General features: G+C 44.3%; 1 protein-coding gene across 1 annotated transcript; it reads right to left on the reverse strand.

Annotated features, from left to right (window-relative positions):
• Window positions 1-766: 766 nt before the first annotated feature.
• On the reverse strand, window positions 767-3,038 carry LOC130836283 (C-type lectin domain family 4 member G-like). Its single transcript, XM_057708343.1, has 5 exons — window positions 3,002-3,038; window positions 2,727-2,833; window positions 2,262-2,343; window positions 1,751-1,902; window positions 767-874 (listed from the first exon to the last, which is right to left on the reverse strand). Exons 1-5 carry the CDS (start codon window positions 3,036-3,038, stop codon window positions 767-769), a joined length of 486 nt encoding a protein of 161 aa, XP_057564326.1.
• Between the last annotated feature and the right edge of the window lie 14,836 nt (window positions 3,039-17,874).

Raw genomic sequence — 17,874 nt, forward strand, 5'->3', positions numbered from 1 at the left:
AAAATGTGTACGCATTGAAAGATGCCATCGTAAAGATTCTAGACTATGGATGTACCATTGAGGAGCTGAATGTTTCCTAAAACCATATTAAAATATATTTTAGACATGTGGCACCCTGGGCTTGACTAGAGCACGGTTTGCTGATGGTGAGACTAAATACAGAATATATAACAATTTTCCTGAGACCTGAGCCGAGGCAAAAGCAAAAGGGTTATAGGAAAACAGATGTACTCATGATGATCCAGGAGGCTTGGGGTGCAGTTTCTGGGAAAGTGTTTGGACATGAAGAAAAGTTCAAAGACAGATGGTGATCAGAATGTGAGGTCATTGAATTATATGCTGAGGGGTTAAGACTGCATCCCCCAGGCAGTGATTCTCCTCTCTTACCTCTCCTTCTAAATTATGTCCTGTAGGACACTAGAGGCTCTAGACGGGTCCAGATGAGCTCTTAATAAGCTTGGCACACCACACATTACCTACTGCCCTCCTTAAAGTGCTCAATTCCCTTTAATGTATCAGAGGTACTGTGACATCCAACAATAAGGAACTTCCTGCTTCAAGCTGTTTAATTATGGTTTGCGCGCACACACACACACACCTGCCACTGGCAAAATAACATTACGCATGACAATAGGAAATATGACAGGCAGTTTGGTTTAGGCCAAAATTAGACCCTTGAGAGAATCAAGGATCTATGGAAAAATGTCTCCAAGATTCAATGGGACAGACGAGCTGGGACTCAGGTTCTGAGTCCCAACAGGGACACTCACATGAAGGTAGGGGCTGAGCCATCTTGCCACTTGCAAATATCCTTTGAGTACTCTTTCCTGAGGCCAATCCAGTATAGGAAATCTTCTTTTAGACTCAGGAATTTCTGTATGGGGAGAAGACAGTTTAGGTCAAGAAATACTACAGCCAGAGGTGGGAAGGGTGGTAGATGCGGTCCATGAATGGGACTAAGTCCATGGACAGAGATGTCACCCAATGTCACAGTTGATCACACTGGCTGAAAGCTCTGAATTGACCTCTATGCCCACCATTATTATGACCTATGTGGTCATCAAATTATGAATATTTGTGGCTCATAATTTCCTTAGGCTTCTCATTTGCAAAATGGACATAACAATGGCAGATGCCTTCCAGGATTTTTCTGAAGGTTCAATGAGGGAATAAGAGCCTAGTGTGGTTCCTAATTGAGCACTAGATAAGAGCTTGTTAGGAGTATTATTTAAGGGCATGGTTGACATGATGAGGAATTTGGACACTACCCCATACAAATGATTCTGGCAATTAATTGGATCCAACTGAAAAATATTGAGTCCTGCTGTGTGTCCAATCTGGTTCCTAGCACTATGGAATCAAGGGGGAGTCAGATCCACCCCTTTTTCTGGGAGTTCCTCATGTGTGGGGAGATGGATCCATGATTTGGCAGCACAGCCCAGTATTAAGGAATAAAGAGTGGGAAGGATATTGAGGGACATTGTTTGACCTGGTAGTGAAGAAGGTGTATCAGTTATCCACAGAGGTTAAAGGAGGTGGGGGGGGGGGTGTCGTTCCAGATGGAAGGAGCTGCAGGAAGAATTGCTCAGAAGCAGGACACAAAAGGATGCTGGTCACCTCTACATGCCAAGAGAGTGGATATGTGTTATGAAGGGCACAATGAAGGATTTTCGCTAGATTCTACAGGGGACAAGGACATGAGCTTTCAATGACTGGAAGGACCCCCAAAGCACCCCTTCCTCCTTCTTACCTGCTCTACTTGGCTGTTGATGATGACCAGCTGAGCACCCTCCTTAGCACAGTGATCCATGGCTTCGAACCAGGGGAGTTTGTAGGTGGAAAATAAATAGCAGGAGCCCTGGAATGCCATCCGGATCTTTGGGCAGGGCTCACAGGAAGATTCTGGGAAAAGGGAAAGAGGTCAGCTCGTCTGAGGTTGGTAGCTGTTCTGGTCACTGAATGGAACCTCCAATGAAATTAGTTGAACTGGACCCACCTGTGCATCCTTGACACTTTCAAAACTGAACACACTAGCTTTCTAGTTGCCCATTCAAGGAATGGACATTATCAGAAGCAGGGTAATGCAAAGCAGGGTTGCCTCAAGCTTTGTGTTAACATCCACTGTGACAGGGGGTTGATTAAAATAACCCGCCTGACACAGTCCTATGCTACAAGAACTGCTACTATCAACAGTGCTGGAAAGAACAACCTCCCTCTCTCAACGCTTATTTTCATGGCCCAATCCTACCCCATCTCCTTACCATTGTCTGCCCTCACAGCCTCCACTTGCCGGAATATTTCTCCCTGAATGATGTCCCGTTTGTGTCCAGTGTCTGCCAGACCCTGTAAAACTCAGAGGCCCATAGAGAAAGGCTGATCAAAACCTGGTGGTACACATGGGAGAGAAGCCCACCATTCCAATTAGCACTCACATTTGATGTCCAGTTGCTTCAGTTCTTCTTGCATCTGGTTCATGAACTTCAAGACTAGGAGAGAAAAGTGACATATTCTAGAACTTTAGACACAGAGCTCTTGCACCATCCCTCAAATTCCCCAGGCTGAGTTGGAGAGGGAAGTTTCTTCCTAGAGTCATATGTCCAGGAACACAGTCCAGCCACCCCTTACTGCTCCATCTCTGTCACAGCCCTGTAAAACCCTCTTCTCAAGACCAGATTTGGGGTCCTGGTTCTATCTGATCACCTTTCCCACTGGCCCTGCCAACTTACCTTGGTGACTGCACCAAGGATCAGGACTAACAGAAGCAGCGTCAGGGCCATTGCCAGGCAGGAAAACGTCCAAGGGTCATCCTGGGGCGGCTTTTGATCCTGCTGTGCTGTAGAGAATGGAACAAAAGTGAGTCAGCATGCAGTCTGGGAAAAATGCTGAGACAGTGCAAGAACTGTGGAGGGATGAGGCTGAATCACTCACTGGAGTGGGAGGAGGTGAGTGAGCACGGGTGTTGAGGAGGGCATCTACTCCTGCCCTGGGCCTCTTGACTCACCTGGCTCCCTGGCTATGGACAGAGAGATTTCCCCCATTGGTGTGAGGTCCTGCAGCCTGCTGCCCTCTGTGCTCACATTCAGCTGTGGCTGCAGCTCCTTCTGCTCTAGCTACCCACAGCCCTTCTGGTTTTATTGAAGACACACTCTTCTTATGCTGGGAAATGCCACCCCCGTGTAAACCATCAGACATTTCCTTCCTGGCTCAGCAAAGCTTCCAAGATCTCTAGGTGGCTTATCATCATCCGTGTCATTGGGAGATGACACTGACATGTTGGAGAATGTATTCTCTTCCAAGCATTCTCCACAACTATCATTTCTGCTGCCCCAGAAATCTGCCTTGAGGTCTCTGGTACATTTGTGCTTTTAGGCTTCAGGTCACATAAGTTTCAAAAGATTTTGCATTTTCTCAGAGTTAAAATTGTGTTAATTTCAACATTGGAGTTATTTGTATGACTCTTCTCTTAGAGCATGTGGCCAATCATTCCCCACATGTCGTCTTATAACTTTACATTTTAATGGAGAATGTGATAAAATAAGGAGGAGAAGGAAGCTAATGTTGAAGAAGAGCTCCTGTTTGTCAAACCCATTGTTAGGAAACTTTCTTACAACATGTCATTTAATATGTCTTTTTCTCTCTGGAGGTCATTATGATTTTTCTCTTTTTCTCTGGTTTTCAGGAGGATGTATTTGTCTGGACGGGTGTGTGTGTGTGTGTGTGTGTGTGTGCACGCGCGCAGACATACTTTTTGGAATTTATCCAACTTTAGATTCTCTGAGTTCCTTCAATCTCTCTTTTGATTATCTTTCATGATTTTTATAAAATTCTGAGATTCTGAACCCCTGATCTCCTACTCATTTACTATAACCTGAGATATGCCACCTAACTTGTCCACCTGTTTCCCTATTTGTAAAATGGAAATAATTAGAATACCTGCCTATCTGCATTGAAAACATGGTATCTCGTGGTACGTAAGCCCCTCATAAATACACTATGGGTCTTTTTAAAGGCATGATAATACTCTTAGATTTGGCCAAGCAGGGCACCTACCTGTGTCCTGAACACCTGGGGACCCTCAGTTTCAAGTGCTTTCCAGAAGGCAGTCCTTCTCTGCTATCTGGGACCAGACGAAACTGTCAGTGGCTTCCAGGAGAAGCACTCCAGGCCCCCAGGACCAGACAGAGTTTGAGTGGGTCTCAGTCACAGGAAAGAATTGTCTCAAATATATCACTCCCCTCTAGAACCTGTCATCTGCCAGCAACAATGCTGATCACCATTTCTCTCTTTTGGGGCACTCAAAACTCAAGCCCACATGTGGGGTTGACCAGAAGCCTCAAGTAGCTCCAAGATTTGCACCTATACTTTGTTGGCATGACATTTCTTTCATAGGTATGATAGCAGTCTGATGGTGGTAACACATTGTTTATGGAGGACACTCACTATGGACCTAGGATGAGTTCAGGGGTCTAGATACAGATGGGTCAGTACCAACCCTGGAGCCTGAGTTGTGTGTGGTCCTGTGCATCTGATTTTGTGTGTTCATTTTCTGATGACATCTCTGGTCTATGTTTTCCAAAGCATGCAGACATAGTGTCAGGAGTCCTTTCTCTTGTGCATTCTCTGCTACTGGGCCCCAGTATGGCCTCCCAGAGGTCAGCCACAGGCTCTGCACCACATGTCCAGCCATCTACCAACGATAATTAAGCCTCTCTCTTCCAAATGTTTTTGACACTGTTGCTCTGTAATGTCACCGGTCCCCTCCAATTGATGGCCTCTTTAGAGCCCTGGGTTTGGTCCCCAGCTCCATCACTAACATGACTTTTGACCACAGAAGAAATTAACAGAAACATCTGAACCTCAGTCTCCTCATCTGCAAACAGAGTAACAATAGCACTTTCTCGCCAGAGTGGATCTGACAGTTGGTCTTGTTCATGTGAACACATTACATGCACTTACTATGTCCACAAAAGCACTGCATCTGAGAGTTTTATTACAGAACATTCAATACCAGGCCTGAGAGTTTGCACTCTGGGCAGTGGGAGTGGCTTTGCCATTGAACTCCATACTAGAGGCTTACAATAACAATATCTCTCTCTGTTCCCACCACTGTTATAGGTCCTGAGGACACAGAAACGCATCATATCCGGTCCCACACCCCTGACTCAGCAGCCATAGCAAAATGTGTGGAGCTGTGAGGGAGACACCTGCTGCTCTCCACGGGAAAATGTGGAGGCAGGTAGGTTTTCTCTGTAACTTAAAGGATGAGTAGGTGTTCTCTTGGTCGATAACAGGGGAAAGAGAATTCCTACCACAGCGATTGAAATCAATAAAAGTATAGAGTAAGAAGATGCATGGTTCAATCATGTCCACATGCTAGGGCAGATGGAGGGATATAAACCATGGGCCTGAAAGATGTGCTATGGGGTTTGAGGAGGATCCTGCAGGGGACAGGGACACGCCCACTCACTGTCTTAGAGAAGTACCCTAAAGATCCTGCCTGTCCTCACCCGTTCTGTTCGGCTATTGATAGTAACTAGGTGAGCACCCTCCTGTGCAAGGGAGCCTTGGCCTGATCCCAGAAGAGTTGTCTGTGCAGATGTAGTAACAGGAGCCTTCAAACACCTGCCAGGCATTGACCTGGACACGTAGGTGAATTCCAGGGGAAAAGGCGGGCTCTTCTAGGGCTGGGAGTTGGACGTTTCCTCCAATTCCAATACCTGCTCCCACTTTTATGTCTCAAAGCTAAAATGAGACAGGAACATTTTCAATGTGCTGCCTCTCTCCAACCCCAGGTGCCACCACATGCCCCTCCTGACTCCCATCTGCCTTAATCAACCAGTCTCACGTCACATGTCACCTCTTCCAGGAAGCCTACCATGCCTCCCACATCCCTGACTCGGTCAAGTGTCTCTCTGATGCCTAGCTTCCCCGAAATTCCCCGTAACATGGTCTTGCTATCACCTGGTTATGTGTCTGTGTCCCACTAGAGGCCTATGGACCTCCTGAGAGCAGAGAGGGCATCTGACTAGTTGTATGTGTTCCCAGCTTCTAGAATGTCAAATGTTAGATAGAACAGTAAATATTCAATCAATATATATGTTGAAGAAAATAATGAATGAAGTACATGCATGGTGCCAGGAAGTGGAATGAGGAGATCCCATCTGAATGGAACTTTGAAGGATGAAGAGTCCCTGGGCACACACTGTCATCAGGGCATCCCAGGCAGAGGGGCCAGCATGAACAAATGTATAGAGAAATGTCCAGAATAGGGTGAGGGGAGGCTAGGAGGTCAGATCAGGACCAAATTGTGAAAGGGCTTAAAGATACCTTAGAACCACCACTCTAGGACCCAGGAAAAGGGTGGGCTGAAAGCAGGGCCAGGAAGGGCCTTGGGCAGCCAGCTTGGCATGGGCAGATGCCATCCTGGACTGAGGGTCTAGCCAACACTTTCCAATAAGCTCTCTCCCACTGGGACAGCAGAAGACCCAGAATGTAGGGGAAATCTTGGTGGAATTTTCTTGGCACAACTCAAATCGGGAAGGGACATCAGGGGGACAGATGTTCAACCAAGAAATGAATCCAAGACCAAGGAGGAAGATATTTGCTTTCTGTTTCTGAATGCCCAGAGAGGTCAGGAAATAAGGTTAAGGTCTCAGAAATGAGTCAGTACTAAGACTGGGGACAGAGCGGAGGAGACCAAGGTCATGGTTCATCTCCATCTTGCAGCCCTGCATTGTGGGGGCACTATGACCTTGGATGAGTGACTTGACCCTTCTGAGCCTCATTTTCTCTTTTTGTAAAATGGGACTGAATTATACAGATAGAAGACACAGTGCATGTAAGGAGACTGGCACAAAGTAGCTCCTTGGTGGAGGTGAACTCCCGTCCCTCTAACCCCATTCCAATTTTTTTCATGCACTATGGATGCTATTCTTTCATTTCTCTCACAGACATTTGTTGGAGCACCTACTATGTGCTGAGCAGTGTATGGCCACAGGAAACAATGATGAATGACCTAAGTCCCTTTGGATTTCAGACTTGTAGCTTTGCTCAAATTTTCTCCCAGGCAGGACCCATGCATTTCTGGGTCTCTCCACTGGGTTTGACTTCAGGGATGACCAATAAATATTGACTCAAGTCATTTCATTTCCCAAACATTCATCAGCCCCCGTGGAATATGTGCTCACAGCTGCAGATGAAGAGATGGGTCAGACCCCCATTTCACGCATAAGAAAAATGTTCTGCACCTCCTTTCCTCCAATGCCCTTGACTTAGGGAATGTGACAGTGTCCCATGATCTCAAATCATGAATTTGGTAGATACTCTTTAGTATTTCTGGTAAACTGTCAATGGATATCCTTTTTGGATTTCTTTACCTTAATGGGTTCAGGGAAGTTAAAGAGCACATAACCTCCTCAGGAGTCTGTCACAACTTCATTGCATTTACCTCCAGTATCTGAATGACTAATGCACTCGCCTGCCTCCCTCCCTTTTCAGGACCTTTTAGAAGGGAAATTTGACTCCCTGTCATCTTTCATCTGTAGCACAAACTCTGTATACCATAAATGTTTATAAGGTAAAATTCCCACTAAAAATTGGACAGATAGGAGTTCTTCAAATCCTTGGTCAACATTTTGCTCAAGGGGTCCCTCTTCTTCTGAGGTAAGCTGCTGTCTTATAGTAAATAGAGGAAGGAAATCTCACTCTTGAAAAGTCAGAATTGGCCACACTCACTGGTTAGTTTGATAAGCATAACCAGCCTCAGTACTGAAAGACTGTGCTTGAGATAACGCTCATCTCCAGCTCAGAGGAAGTCCAGCTCCAGCAACCATGTGTTCAGCAGATGTGTATGGAACATCTGAGCCCATCTCTGGGGAGACCACAGTGACAAGAACTAACACAATACCCACTCTTGTGGACATTACAGTGGAGAGGAGAAGGCAGATGATGAATAACTGAGTTTAGTCAAGAGAGTGAGGTGTTTTAGGATGATAAGGCAATTGCTGTCTATGATAGCCAAACGAGATAATTCATAGAGAGTAGGACAGACTGTGGGTGGTTTGGAGGGGTGGTTCATGGAGAAGGTGGCATTTCAGCTGAGACAATCTGCTTCAGGGGCAGAGGGTAGAAGGGAAAGCATGTGCAAGGCACCCGAAGTAGGAAAATGATGGCCCATCCAAGGAACAGAAAAAGTCCAATATGACAGGGGGTCTGGGCAGCAAGGAGTGGTGTGAAAGGCTCAAAAAAGGCCTAAAATGACAGGGATGAGATTAAAGGACATTACCTCATAATCCCAACTGGCATGAGATGACACTCACTTACACAGGGGAGACCGCCTTTGTATACACAAGGGCAGGTTTGTTCCTGTGATGTCTGTCGCACCTGAAAAGTGAATTTCAGAGAAATAAGGGAATAGCCACTCACATCGCAGAAGGATTTTGCAGCTCACAAACTTTCCATAAAATTGTTTGTTTTCTCAGCAAATATTTAATGAGTTTTCATTAGGCACCAACCTGTGGTAACACACTGGTGAGCAAGTTCAGAGTAGTGGTGCTACCCTCTTGGGGCTGCCAGTCTAGTAGGGGAGGAGGGGAGGTGTCGATCAATAATTTATATATTACTCAACCATAAAAAAGAGTGAAATTGAGTTATTTGTAGTAAGGTAGATGGACCTAAAGTCTGTCATACAGAGTGAAGTAAATCAGAAAGAGAAAAACAAATACCGTATGCTAAGGCATATATATGGAATCTAGAAAAATGGTACTGATGAATCTAGTGACAGGGCAGGAATAGAGATGCAGACATAGAAAATGGACCTGAGGACACGGGGTGGAGGGCGTAGGGAAAAGGAAGCTGGGAGGTAGTGAGAGAGTAGCATTGACATATACACACTACCAAATGTAAAATAGCTAATGGGAAGCTGCTACAGAGCTCAGGGAGATCAGCTGGAGGCTTTGTGATGGCCTAAAGGGGTGGGATAGAGAGGATGGGAAGGAGGCTCAAGAGGGAGGAGATATGAGGATATATGTACACATACAGCTGATTCACTTTGTTGTATAGCAGAAACTAACACAATACTGTAAAGCAATTATACTCTAATAAAGATGAAAAAAATTTTTTAATTATATAACACAGCACAGTGAGCATTACGATGGAAGTAGAAACATCAGCTGCGCTCAGAGCTCTGGAGATCTTCACTTCCATGCATACCCAGAAGCCTGGAGCACTCACAGTGGCTACTCGGTGCCAGGGACTTAGCAAGCTTTGGGTTCTGCTGTCCAGAGCACCACAGTGCATGCTGTCACATTTGGCTATTTGGATGCTGGGGATTTTGTAGCTTAAAGCAAGAGAATGCCACCTCCATTTGCCACTTAAGTCTCTTGATGCTAATCAAATGCCTAAGTTTGGGCTTGAACCTAAGTCGGAAAACTATCTGAGGACCATTCCTCCAGAGTAGGATGAACCCTTGACTCTGTCTGCACCTTAGCCCTAAGGTATGCATTAGACCTCATCTGCCTGTAGCTCTGAGGCTGATCCTTAGGGACTCTTTAATTTGCACAGATGCAGTAGAGGGAGAGAATTCCGAGTTAACTTTTAATGAGCCCCGGGTGTTACTGAAAAATCCCATGACTCATTCACTAACAAAACTTGGAATTGGCTTCCAGGGATTATTATGCCAGCAGTTTGGCCGACTGTGCTGGGTGAATGCCCCATTGGGCTCTTTAATGCCAGTCAATTTTTATAATATTTCTAATCAATTGTGTTCTCAAGGAAGAATGCCCAGGGGCCTTGACTGATGGGCATAGAGAGCACTGGAGTGGGCCTGGAGTTGGCAGGTTTGGATGAATTCTACTAATTATCTGTTAAGTAGACTCTATAACATCACTTCAATTGAATTCTCTGGGGACATGCTATTTTATTTTTTCAATTTATTGTTTTCATCTGTTAAACAGAGAACAGCTGGCCACCAGGGTGAATTGTTGACTTCTCTTCAGGGTCTTAAACACAGACTAATAGGCAAGAGGAGATATGTCATAGCATGGATAGCTTACTGCTTTAGGGTGCTGATTCACAGTAGACAGTTATGGGTCCAAAACTTGACCCTACCACTTTCTGGCCATGAAATCTTAGTGAACTTAATTGACATCTTAGCCTCTGTCTGTCTGCAAATGGGGAAGCTAATTAGTAATAGCACCTGCCTCATGGTTTGCTGCATGTAAGCATGCTGGCACTTAGGAAATGCTCAATAAATGCTAGGTAGCATTTTTCATCTCTCAGTAGAGACTTGTAGGTGTTTGATCCAATCAACTACTTCATTTACCTTACCCTGTGCCTTGAAAACTCATCTGTTCTTTCACTGAATCAACATTTTTTGAGCACTATAGAAAGCACCTCTGGGCAAGGTCCAGCCTCCGGGAATTCAAGCACAGAGTAAGCAAGATGAGGTCCCCTGACCTCCTGGTGTTTATTTTAGTAGAGAGAAAATATTAGTAAATGAGTCAAAGAGTTACATGTCTGTATTGATGTCTTAAAGGAAGTGAAAAAGATGCTGTGATTTAACTGATGTGTTCTAGGCATTGAACTAAATACCTCCCATGATAATGAGATTGTTGCACTACACACCTGTATGAGTAACTATTAGAGACCTGGATGCTCCATGAGAAGAATTTTCTCATGATTAAAGGCATCCAAAGAGGAAATGGCCCAAGTAGGGAAGCAGGGAGGCTTCAAAATGAGACTGGGCACACCATGTGAGTGGGGAGATGACTCCCCCATTGGATGACACACTCCCAAATTTCTTTCTGATTTAGTGGGAACTGTTTCAGTTGTCAGGGACAGAAATGTAAATTTAAGGCAACAGAGAGACAGGAAGAGGGCAGAGAAGTAAGATGTGGAGATCACCTACCTCCCCACAAACACATCAAGAATACATCTACATGTGGAATAGCTCCTACAGAACAACTTCCGAATGCTGGCAGGGGTCTTCAGACTTCCAAAAAGGCAAGAAAATGCCCACATAACTGGGTAGCACAAAAGAAAAAAGGGAAAAAAATAAAGGAATTCCAAGGAGACTGTCCCTCTGGGAGGGAGCTGTAAAGGGGGGAAAGCTTCCACACACTAGGAAGACCCCTCACTGGTGGGGATGGACAGGGGCACTTCCAAACCTCCAGAGGAGAGAGCAACAAAAGATGTGTGGAGGACAGAAGAAAGATTCCCACAAGGAGGATCAGTGCCAAGCACCATTTCCCAGCCTGAGATGCTTATTTTCTCACCCGCAGCAGCAGCTGGGGGCTGGGCACCAAGGCTTGGGCTTCGGAGGACAGACACCAGGGAGTGAACTGGGGTTGGCTACATGAAAACAGCCTGGGGGGCTAGTGCACCACAGCTAGCTGGGAGGGAGTCTGGGGAAAAGCTTGGGCCTGATGGAGAAACAGGAGACCTTTGTTTCAGGGTGCTAGAGAGGAGCCATAGGAGCTTTCTGCTCCACACACTCACAGGTTGCAGGTCAGTGCCTGCACAAGTGCCATGGCAAGCTGTGGCTCTTATGTTAGAACACAGAGCCTGCTGCTGCGGCCACCAGTGGTCCTGTGTGCAAGGCAGGTCATTGGCCACACCCTCCCAGGTGTGGGATGCAGCCTGCCACCACCAAGGTTCCTGCATTCAGGACCAACTTCCCCGGAAGAACGCATAGCACACCTCGGGTTCATGCCAACCTCTGCTGCTGCAAGCACTTCTGCACATTTCAATTAGACTGCCAGATCCCTCCCTCCCCCTGGCCTGAGTTTGCAAGTGAGCCCCAATCACCCTCTTTTGCCTCCTTTTACCTGTGTGGCAAACCAAATCCTGAGAGCAGCCCACACACAGAGATGGGACCAAAACCAAAATTGATCCCCAGGGAATGTAGGAATAAAGAAGAGAAAAGGAAATAGCTGCAGGAGGAGCAGAGTTATTAACTACAATCAGCTTGATAGACCTTACATCTGTGGATTACCTGAATAGACAAGTGTTCTACAATTGAGACTATAGACTTAAGGGAAAACTGTGGACTTTGGGGGCAAATACATGCAGGACTAAGGCCAGGTCAGAGTCTGAGCTGATGCCACGGTCCCCACAGCAGGTGCAGAGACCTACCTAGAAGTATTGAAGGACTTCCTGATTTGTTTCACCTGTTCCTGGTTTTATGTATTTGTTAGATTAATCTTTAATATATATATTTGTATGTGGGTTTCTTTATTGGTTTGATTGTTCTCTTCCTTGTTTTTTCTTTTTTCTCATCTTCTCTTTTCTTCTGTTTTTGCAAGTGCGAGTGTATACATTTCGTTCTGTGATTTTATCTGTTTAGTTTTGCTTTTATCACTTGTCTTGGGGTTTTGTCTGTTCTTTTCCTTTCTTCCTTTTTTTCTCTTCTTTTTTTCATCCATGCTGTGCAGCTTCCAGGGTCTTGGTGCCCCAGCCAGGGGTAGGAGCTGGACCTCTGAGGCAGCAGAGCTGAGACCAGGACATTGGACCACCAGAGAACTTCCATATTAATGGAATATTAATCAGCAAGAGCTCTCCCAGAGCCCTCATTCTCAACACTAAGATCCAAATCCACGCAAAGGCCATCAAGCTCCAGTGCTGGAAGCCTCATGCTGAACAACTAGCAAGACAGGAACACAACACCAACTATTAGCAGACAGACTGTCTATAGTCACACCAAGCTCACAGACAAACCAAAACACACCAGCAGAGGTGACCGTGTACATCAGAAGGACAAGATCCAGCTCCACACACAAGAACACAGGCACAAGTCCCCCCTCCCCACACCAGAAAGCCAACACAACCCACTGGAACAACCTCCCCACTGGGAACAGACAACAGAATTGAGAAGAACTTTGACCCTGCAACCTGAAGAAAGGAGACCCCAAACACGGTAAGTTAAACAAAATGAGAAGACAGAGAAAGATGCTGCAGATAAAGGAACAAGGTAAAACCCACAAGACCAAACAAATGAAGAAGAGATAGGCAGTCTACCTGAAAAAGAATTCAGAGGAATGATGGTAAAGATGATCCAAGCTCTCAGAAATAGTATGGAGGTACAGATGGAGAAAATACAAGAAATATTTAACAAAGAGCTAGAAGAATCAAAAAGCAAATAAACAGTGATAAGCAACACAATAACTGAAATTAAAAATACTCTGGGGTGGTGGAGAAAGATGGCAGGGCAGTGAAGTGGAAGGACATGGAATGCATCCCTCTCCACAGATGCATCAGGAATACATCAAAAAGATGCAATAATTCGCACAGAGAACCAGCTGAACACCAGAAGACCTTGGACACCAGAAAGGACTGCAAAGATCCTGACATAACTGGGTAGGGCAGAGGGGGAAAAAAAGGGGAAAGAGGAGGAGAAAAAAGGAAAAGGACAGTTCCCACACTCTGGGGTTGGGGGAACTGAAACAGAGGGGAGATTGCTGAATTCAGTGAAACTTCCCTTATTGGATGGGGAAACTCCTTCTCCAATGGGAAATTTCAGTGGTTCAGAAGGGAAACATTTAGGACTGTTCAAAGAGGGTGAAGCAGCTGAGCTGTGGCAGATGGGAAAGAGTGAGAAACACATGGAGGGTCTGCACCACAGCTCAGCATGTCCAGACTGAGACGTGGTTCACAGCTGAACAGGGATCTGGGAGCTGGAACATGGGAACCAGAGAACTGGTTCAGGGTGAGAAACATTGTTGGCAGTGAGGAGACAGACTGAGGGGACAGGAGGGAAGAAATCTGCAGCAGAGAATGCCTACAGCGGAAAGCTGGGTGGCCATGTCAGTGGCTTGATACTGCTGACTCACAAACAGGGAGGAGGAGCCATGGGTATAGTCCCTCTCTTGGCACCTGTGATGGATGAACAAAGGAAGACCCCCACACCCCACCCCCATCCGGGCCTGGCTCTCTCAGTCAGGAATAACAAAGGCCCCTGGGCGGGGCTGGCCTAGAGTGCCTGCAGCTGTGAGCCAAAAGTCCGCAGAGTGGCCCAGCTCTGGAGACATTCTGTTTACACCTGAGCCTCCAGCTTCCCTCTGCAACAGGTACCACCACCACTCTCTGGGCCACCGTAACCCAGGCAGGGCCCTACCGCAGAGTCGTATGCAGGGGGGAGAAGCTGCGGTTGTAGTCGCTATCTCTCAGCACAAGCAAAGAACAAAGGAAGACCCCCTCTGGGCCTAGCTATTGCAGTCGACAAGGGATAAAAAAAAGCCCCCTGGTGGGGCTGGCCTGCAGTGTCTGCAGCCGAGAGCCAGAAGCCTGGTGAGTGGCACAGCTCTGGAGACATTCTGTTTACACCTGAGCTGCCAGCATCCCTCTGCAATAGGCACCACCACTGCAGCCTGGGTTCCCATGACCCAGGCATGGTGCTACTGCTCACTCACTCCCAGGGGAAGGAGCCACTACTGTACCCTCTCTCTCCCCACACACCAGCGCTTACAGACAAACAATAAAAGAAGCTCTGCTGGTCACAGAGAAATATAAAAAGCCCAAGGCAGGTAGAAGCACACTTACAGATGAGACCCCAAGGAAACAGAAATATTAATTCTACTGATCTGATCCATGCTGGGGTCAGTTCTAGGTTTTGTTTGTTTTTTTTTTTAATCAATTACAATCTTAGTCCTATAGGATCTACAGGTTTTTATAACATATTTTTTATTCTATTTTTTCTTCTATTTTTATTTTTAGCCTTTTTATATATTTCTATTTCTAGCTAAGTTTTTTGTAGTGCTGACATTATCTCTCCTACCTTCTTCTCTATCTTTCATACATTTCCATTTTTTTCTTTTTCTTTTCATATTTCCAGTCACACTACACTATTCTGTTGTCCTGTCTTCTATCTTTGCTTAGTTTATTTTATCCTAATATACTTATAATCAATATTATCACTCTGCTCTGTTTCCTTGCTTTATTCTCCAGATGGCGTACTGCTTTGGTTTTTATTGTTAGGTGTGGTTTTTAACAGTTCTAATTACAATTGCCTGATTGTGTTTTGGTAATCTTCAGTCTGTCTGGTGGTACTGTTGCTCTTTATTATATTTGACCCTAGCTTTCAAAATTTCCCTGGATTTGTGTTTGTGTGTGTGGTTGTTTTTTTAATTTTTTTTTTTTTTTGAATTTTTGTTGGTTTTCTCTTTGATTGTCTGATTGCATACTAGGGATCTGCTGTCAGGTCTTTCTAGTGCCTTATCTTCTATTGGATTCAGTATTTGTGTGTCCTGTGCATGTGTGTTTCCTTGATTTATATTTGTATGTCTCAATGCTCTGCCATTAGTCTGGGGCTTGAACAGTCATTTTAAACCCCTTTATTGCCAGGACAAGAAACTCTGCAGTCTGGACTACTCAATCAGAAGTCAAGTAGGAGGCTCTGGGGATGTAGCACTGAAACCATGATGCTAGGCTACTAGGGAGTCCTCAGACACAGGGAAGATTAACTGCAGAGAACTCTAACAGAGCCCTGTATCAGAGTCTAAGATCCAGCTTCATCCAACTGTCTGCAACTGCCAGAGCTGGATACATCACACCAAACTACAAACAAGATAGGAACACAAAACCACCCATCAGCACACAGACTACCTAAAGCCATATTAACCTCACAGATAACCTAAAACATACCACCTGACACAGCACAGCTCATCAGAGAGAAAAGACAGAGAGTCACACACTGGAAAGCAGGCACCAGACCCTCCCAAAAGGAAGCCTACTCAAGACACTGGACACACCCCACCCAGGGGGCAGAAAGCAGAAACAGGAGGAATTACTACTAGGCAGCATAGGGAAAGGAGACAGAAAATCCTATAAATTAGACAAAATGAGAAAATAAAAGAAACACCCTATGAGCAAAGGAGCAAGATAAAAACCCACAAGTCCAAATAAATTAAGAGGAAATTGACAAACTGCCTGAAACAGAATTCAGAGTAATGATAGTAAAGATGATACAAGATTTCAAAAACAAAATAGAGAAAAAACAAGAAAGATTTAATAAGGACCTAGATGAACAAAAGAGCAAACAAACACTAATGAACAACACAATAACTGAAATTAAAATACTCTGTTATAAACATCAGAAAAACTGAGGCAGGAGAATGAGCAAGTGAGTTGGAAGACAGAATGGTAGAAATAACTCCCAGAGATGAGGAAAAAGAAAAAAGAATAAAAAGAATGGAAGATAGTCTCAGAGACTTCCGTGACAACACTAAGCACACCAACATTCGAATCACAGGTGTCCCAGAAGAAGAAAAAAATAAAAGGTCTGAGAAAATATTTGAAGAGGTTATAGTGGAAAGCTCCCCCAATATGGGAAAGGAAATAGTGAATCAAGTCCAAGAAGAACAAAGAGTCCCATACAGAATAAACCTAAGGAGAAACACATTGAAGCACATATTAATCAAACTAACGAAAATTAAACACAAAGAAAAAATATTAAAAGCAGCAGGAGAAAAGTAACAAATAACATATAAGGGAAAACCCATAAGGATAACAGCTGACTGTTCTGCAGAAACTCTGCAGGCCAGAAGGGGATGGCAGGATATACTGAAAGTCCTGAAAGAGAAAAACCTACAGCCAAGAATACTCTACCCAGCAAGAATCTCATTCAGATTTGAGGGAGAAATCAAAAGCTTTCCAGACAAGCAAAAGTTAAGAGAATTCAGCACCACCAAACCAGCCTTACAAGAATTGCTTAAGGAATTTCTCTAAGTAGGAAACACAGGAGAAGGAAAACACCTACAAAAACAAACCCAAAACAATTAAGAAAATGGTAATTGGAACACACATGTCAATAATCACCTTAAATGTAAATGGATTAAATGCTCCAACCAAAAGACACAGACTGGCTGAATGGATACAAAAACAAGACACTTCTTTATGCTGCCTACAAGAAACCCACTTCAGACCAAGGGATACATATAGACTGAAAGTAAAGGGATGGAAAAAGATATTTCACACAAATGGAAGTCAAAAGAAAGCTGGAGTAGCAATACTCATATCAGACAAACTAGACTTGAAAGTAAAGACTATTACAAGAGACAAGGAAGGACACTACATAATGCTCAAGGGATCCATCCAAGAAGAACATATAACAATTGTAAATATCTATGCCCCCAACATAGGAGCACCTCAATATATAAGGCAAATGATAACAGCCATAAAAGGGAAAATCAATGGTAATATAATGATAGTAGGAGACTTGAACACCCCACTTACATCAATGAACAGATCATCCAAACAGAAAATAAATAAGGACACACAAGCTTTAAATGACACATTAGACCATCTCGACTTAGTTTATATTTATAGGCCATTCCATCCAAAAACTACAGAATATACTTCCTTCTCAAGTTCACACGGAGTATTTTCCAGGATAGATCACATCTTGGGTCACAAATCAAGCCCTGGTAAATTCAAGAAAATTGAAATCATATCAAGCATCTTCTCTGACCACAATGCCATGAGACAAGATATCAATTACAGGAAAAAGACTGCAAAAAATACAAACACATGGAGACTAAACAATACTTTATTAAACAACTAAGAAATCAAGGAAATCAAAGATGAAATCAAAAAACATCTAGAAACAAATGACAATGAAAACACAAAAACACAAAACCTATGGCATGCAGCAAAAGCAGTTCTAAGAGGGAAATTTATAGCAATAAAGTTCTACCTTAACAAACAAGAAAAATATCGAATAAACAACCTAACCTTACACCTAAAACAATTAGAGAAAGAAGAACAAAGAAACCCCAAAGTGAGCAGAAGGAAAGAAATCATAAAGATCAGAGCAGAAACAATTGAAAAAGAAAGGAAGGCAACATTAGCAAAAATTAATAAAACTAAAAGCTAGTTCCTTGA

This window comes from Hippopotamus amphibius, chromosome 15 (assembly GCF_030028045.1).
Source record: "Hippopotamus amphibius kiboko isolate mHipAmp2 chromosome 15, mHipAmp2.hap2, whole genome shotgun sequence".
NCBI classification, from domain to species: Eukaryota; Metazoa; Chordata; class Mammalia; order Artiodactyla; family Hippopotamidae; genus Hippopotamus; species Hippopotamus amphibius.

Coding starts and splice junctions, on each gene's coding strand:
- LOC130836283 (XM_057708343.1), bottom strand. CDS start 3,038: ATGGGGGAAATCTCTCTGTCCATAGCCAGGGAGCCAG. Junction 1,903..2,261: donor GGCTGTGAGGGCAGACAATG/GTAAGGAGATGG, acceptor CCCTTTTCCCAG/AATCTTCCTGTGAGCCCTGC. Junction 875..1,750: donor TCAACAGCCAAGTAGAGCAG/GTAAGAAGGAGG, acceptor CTCCCCATACAG/AAATTCCTGAGTCTAAAAGA.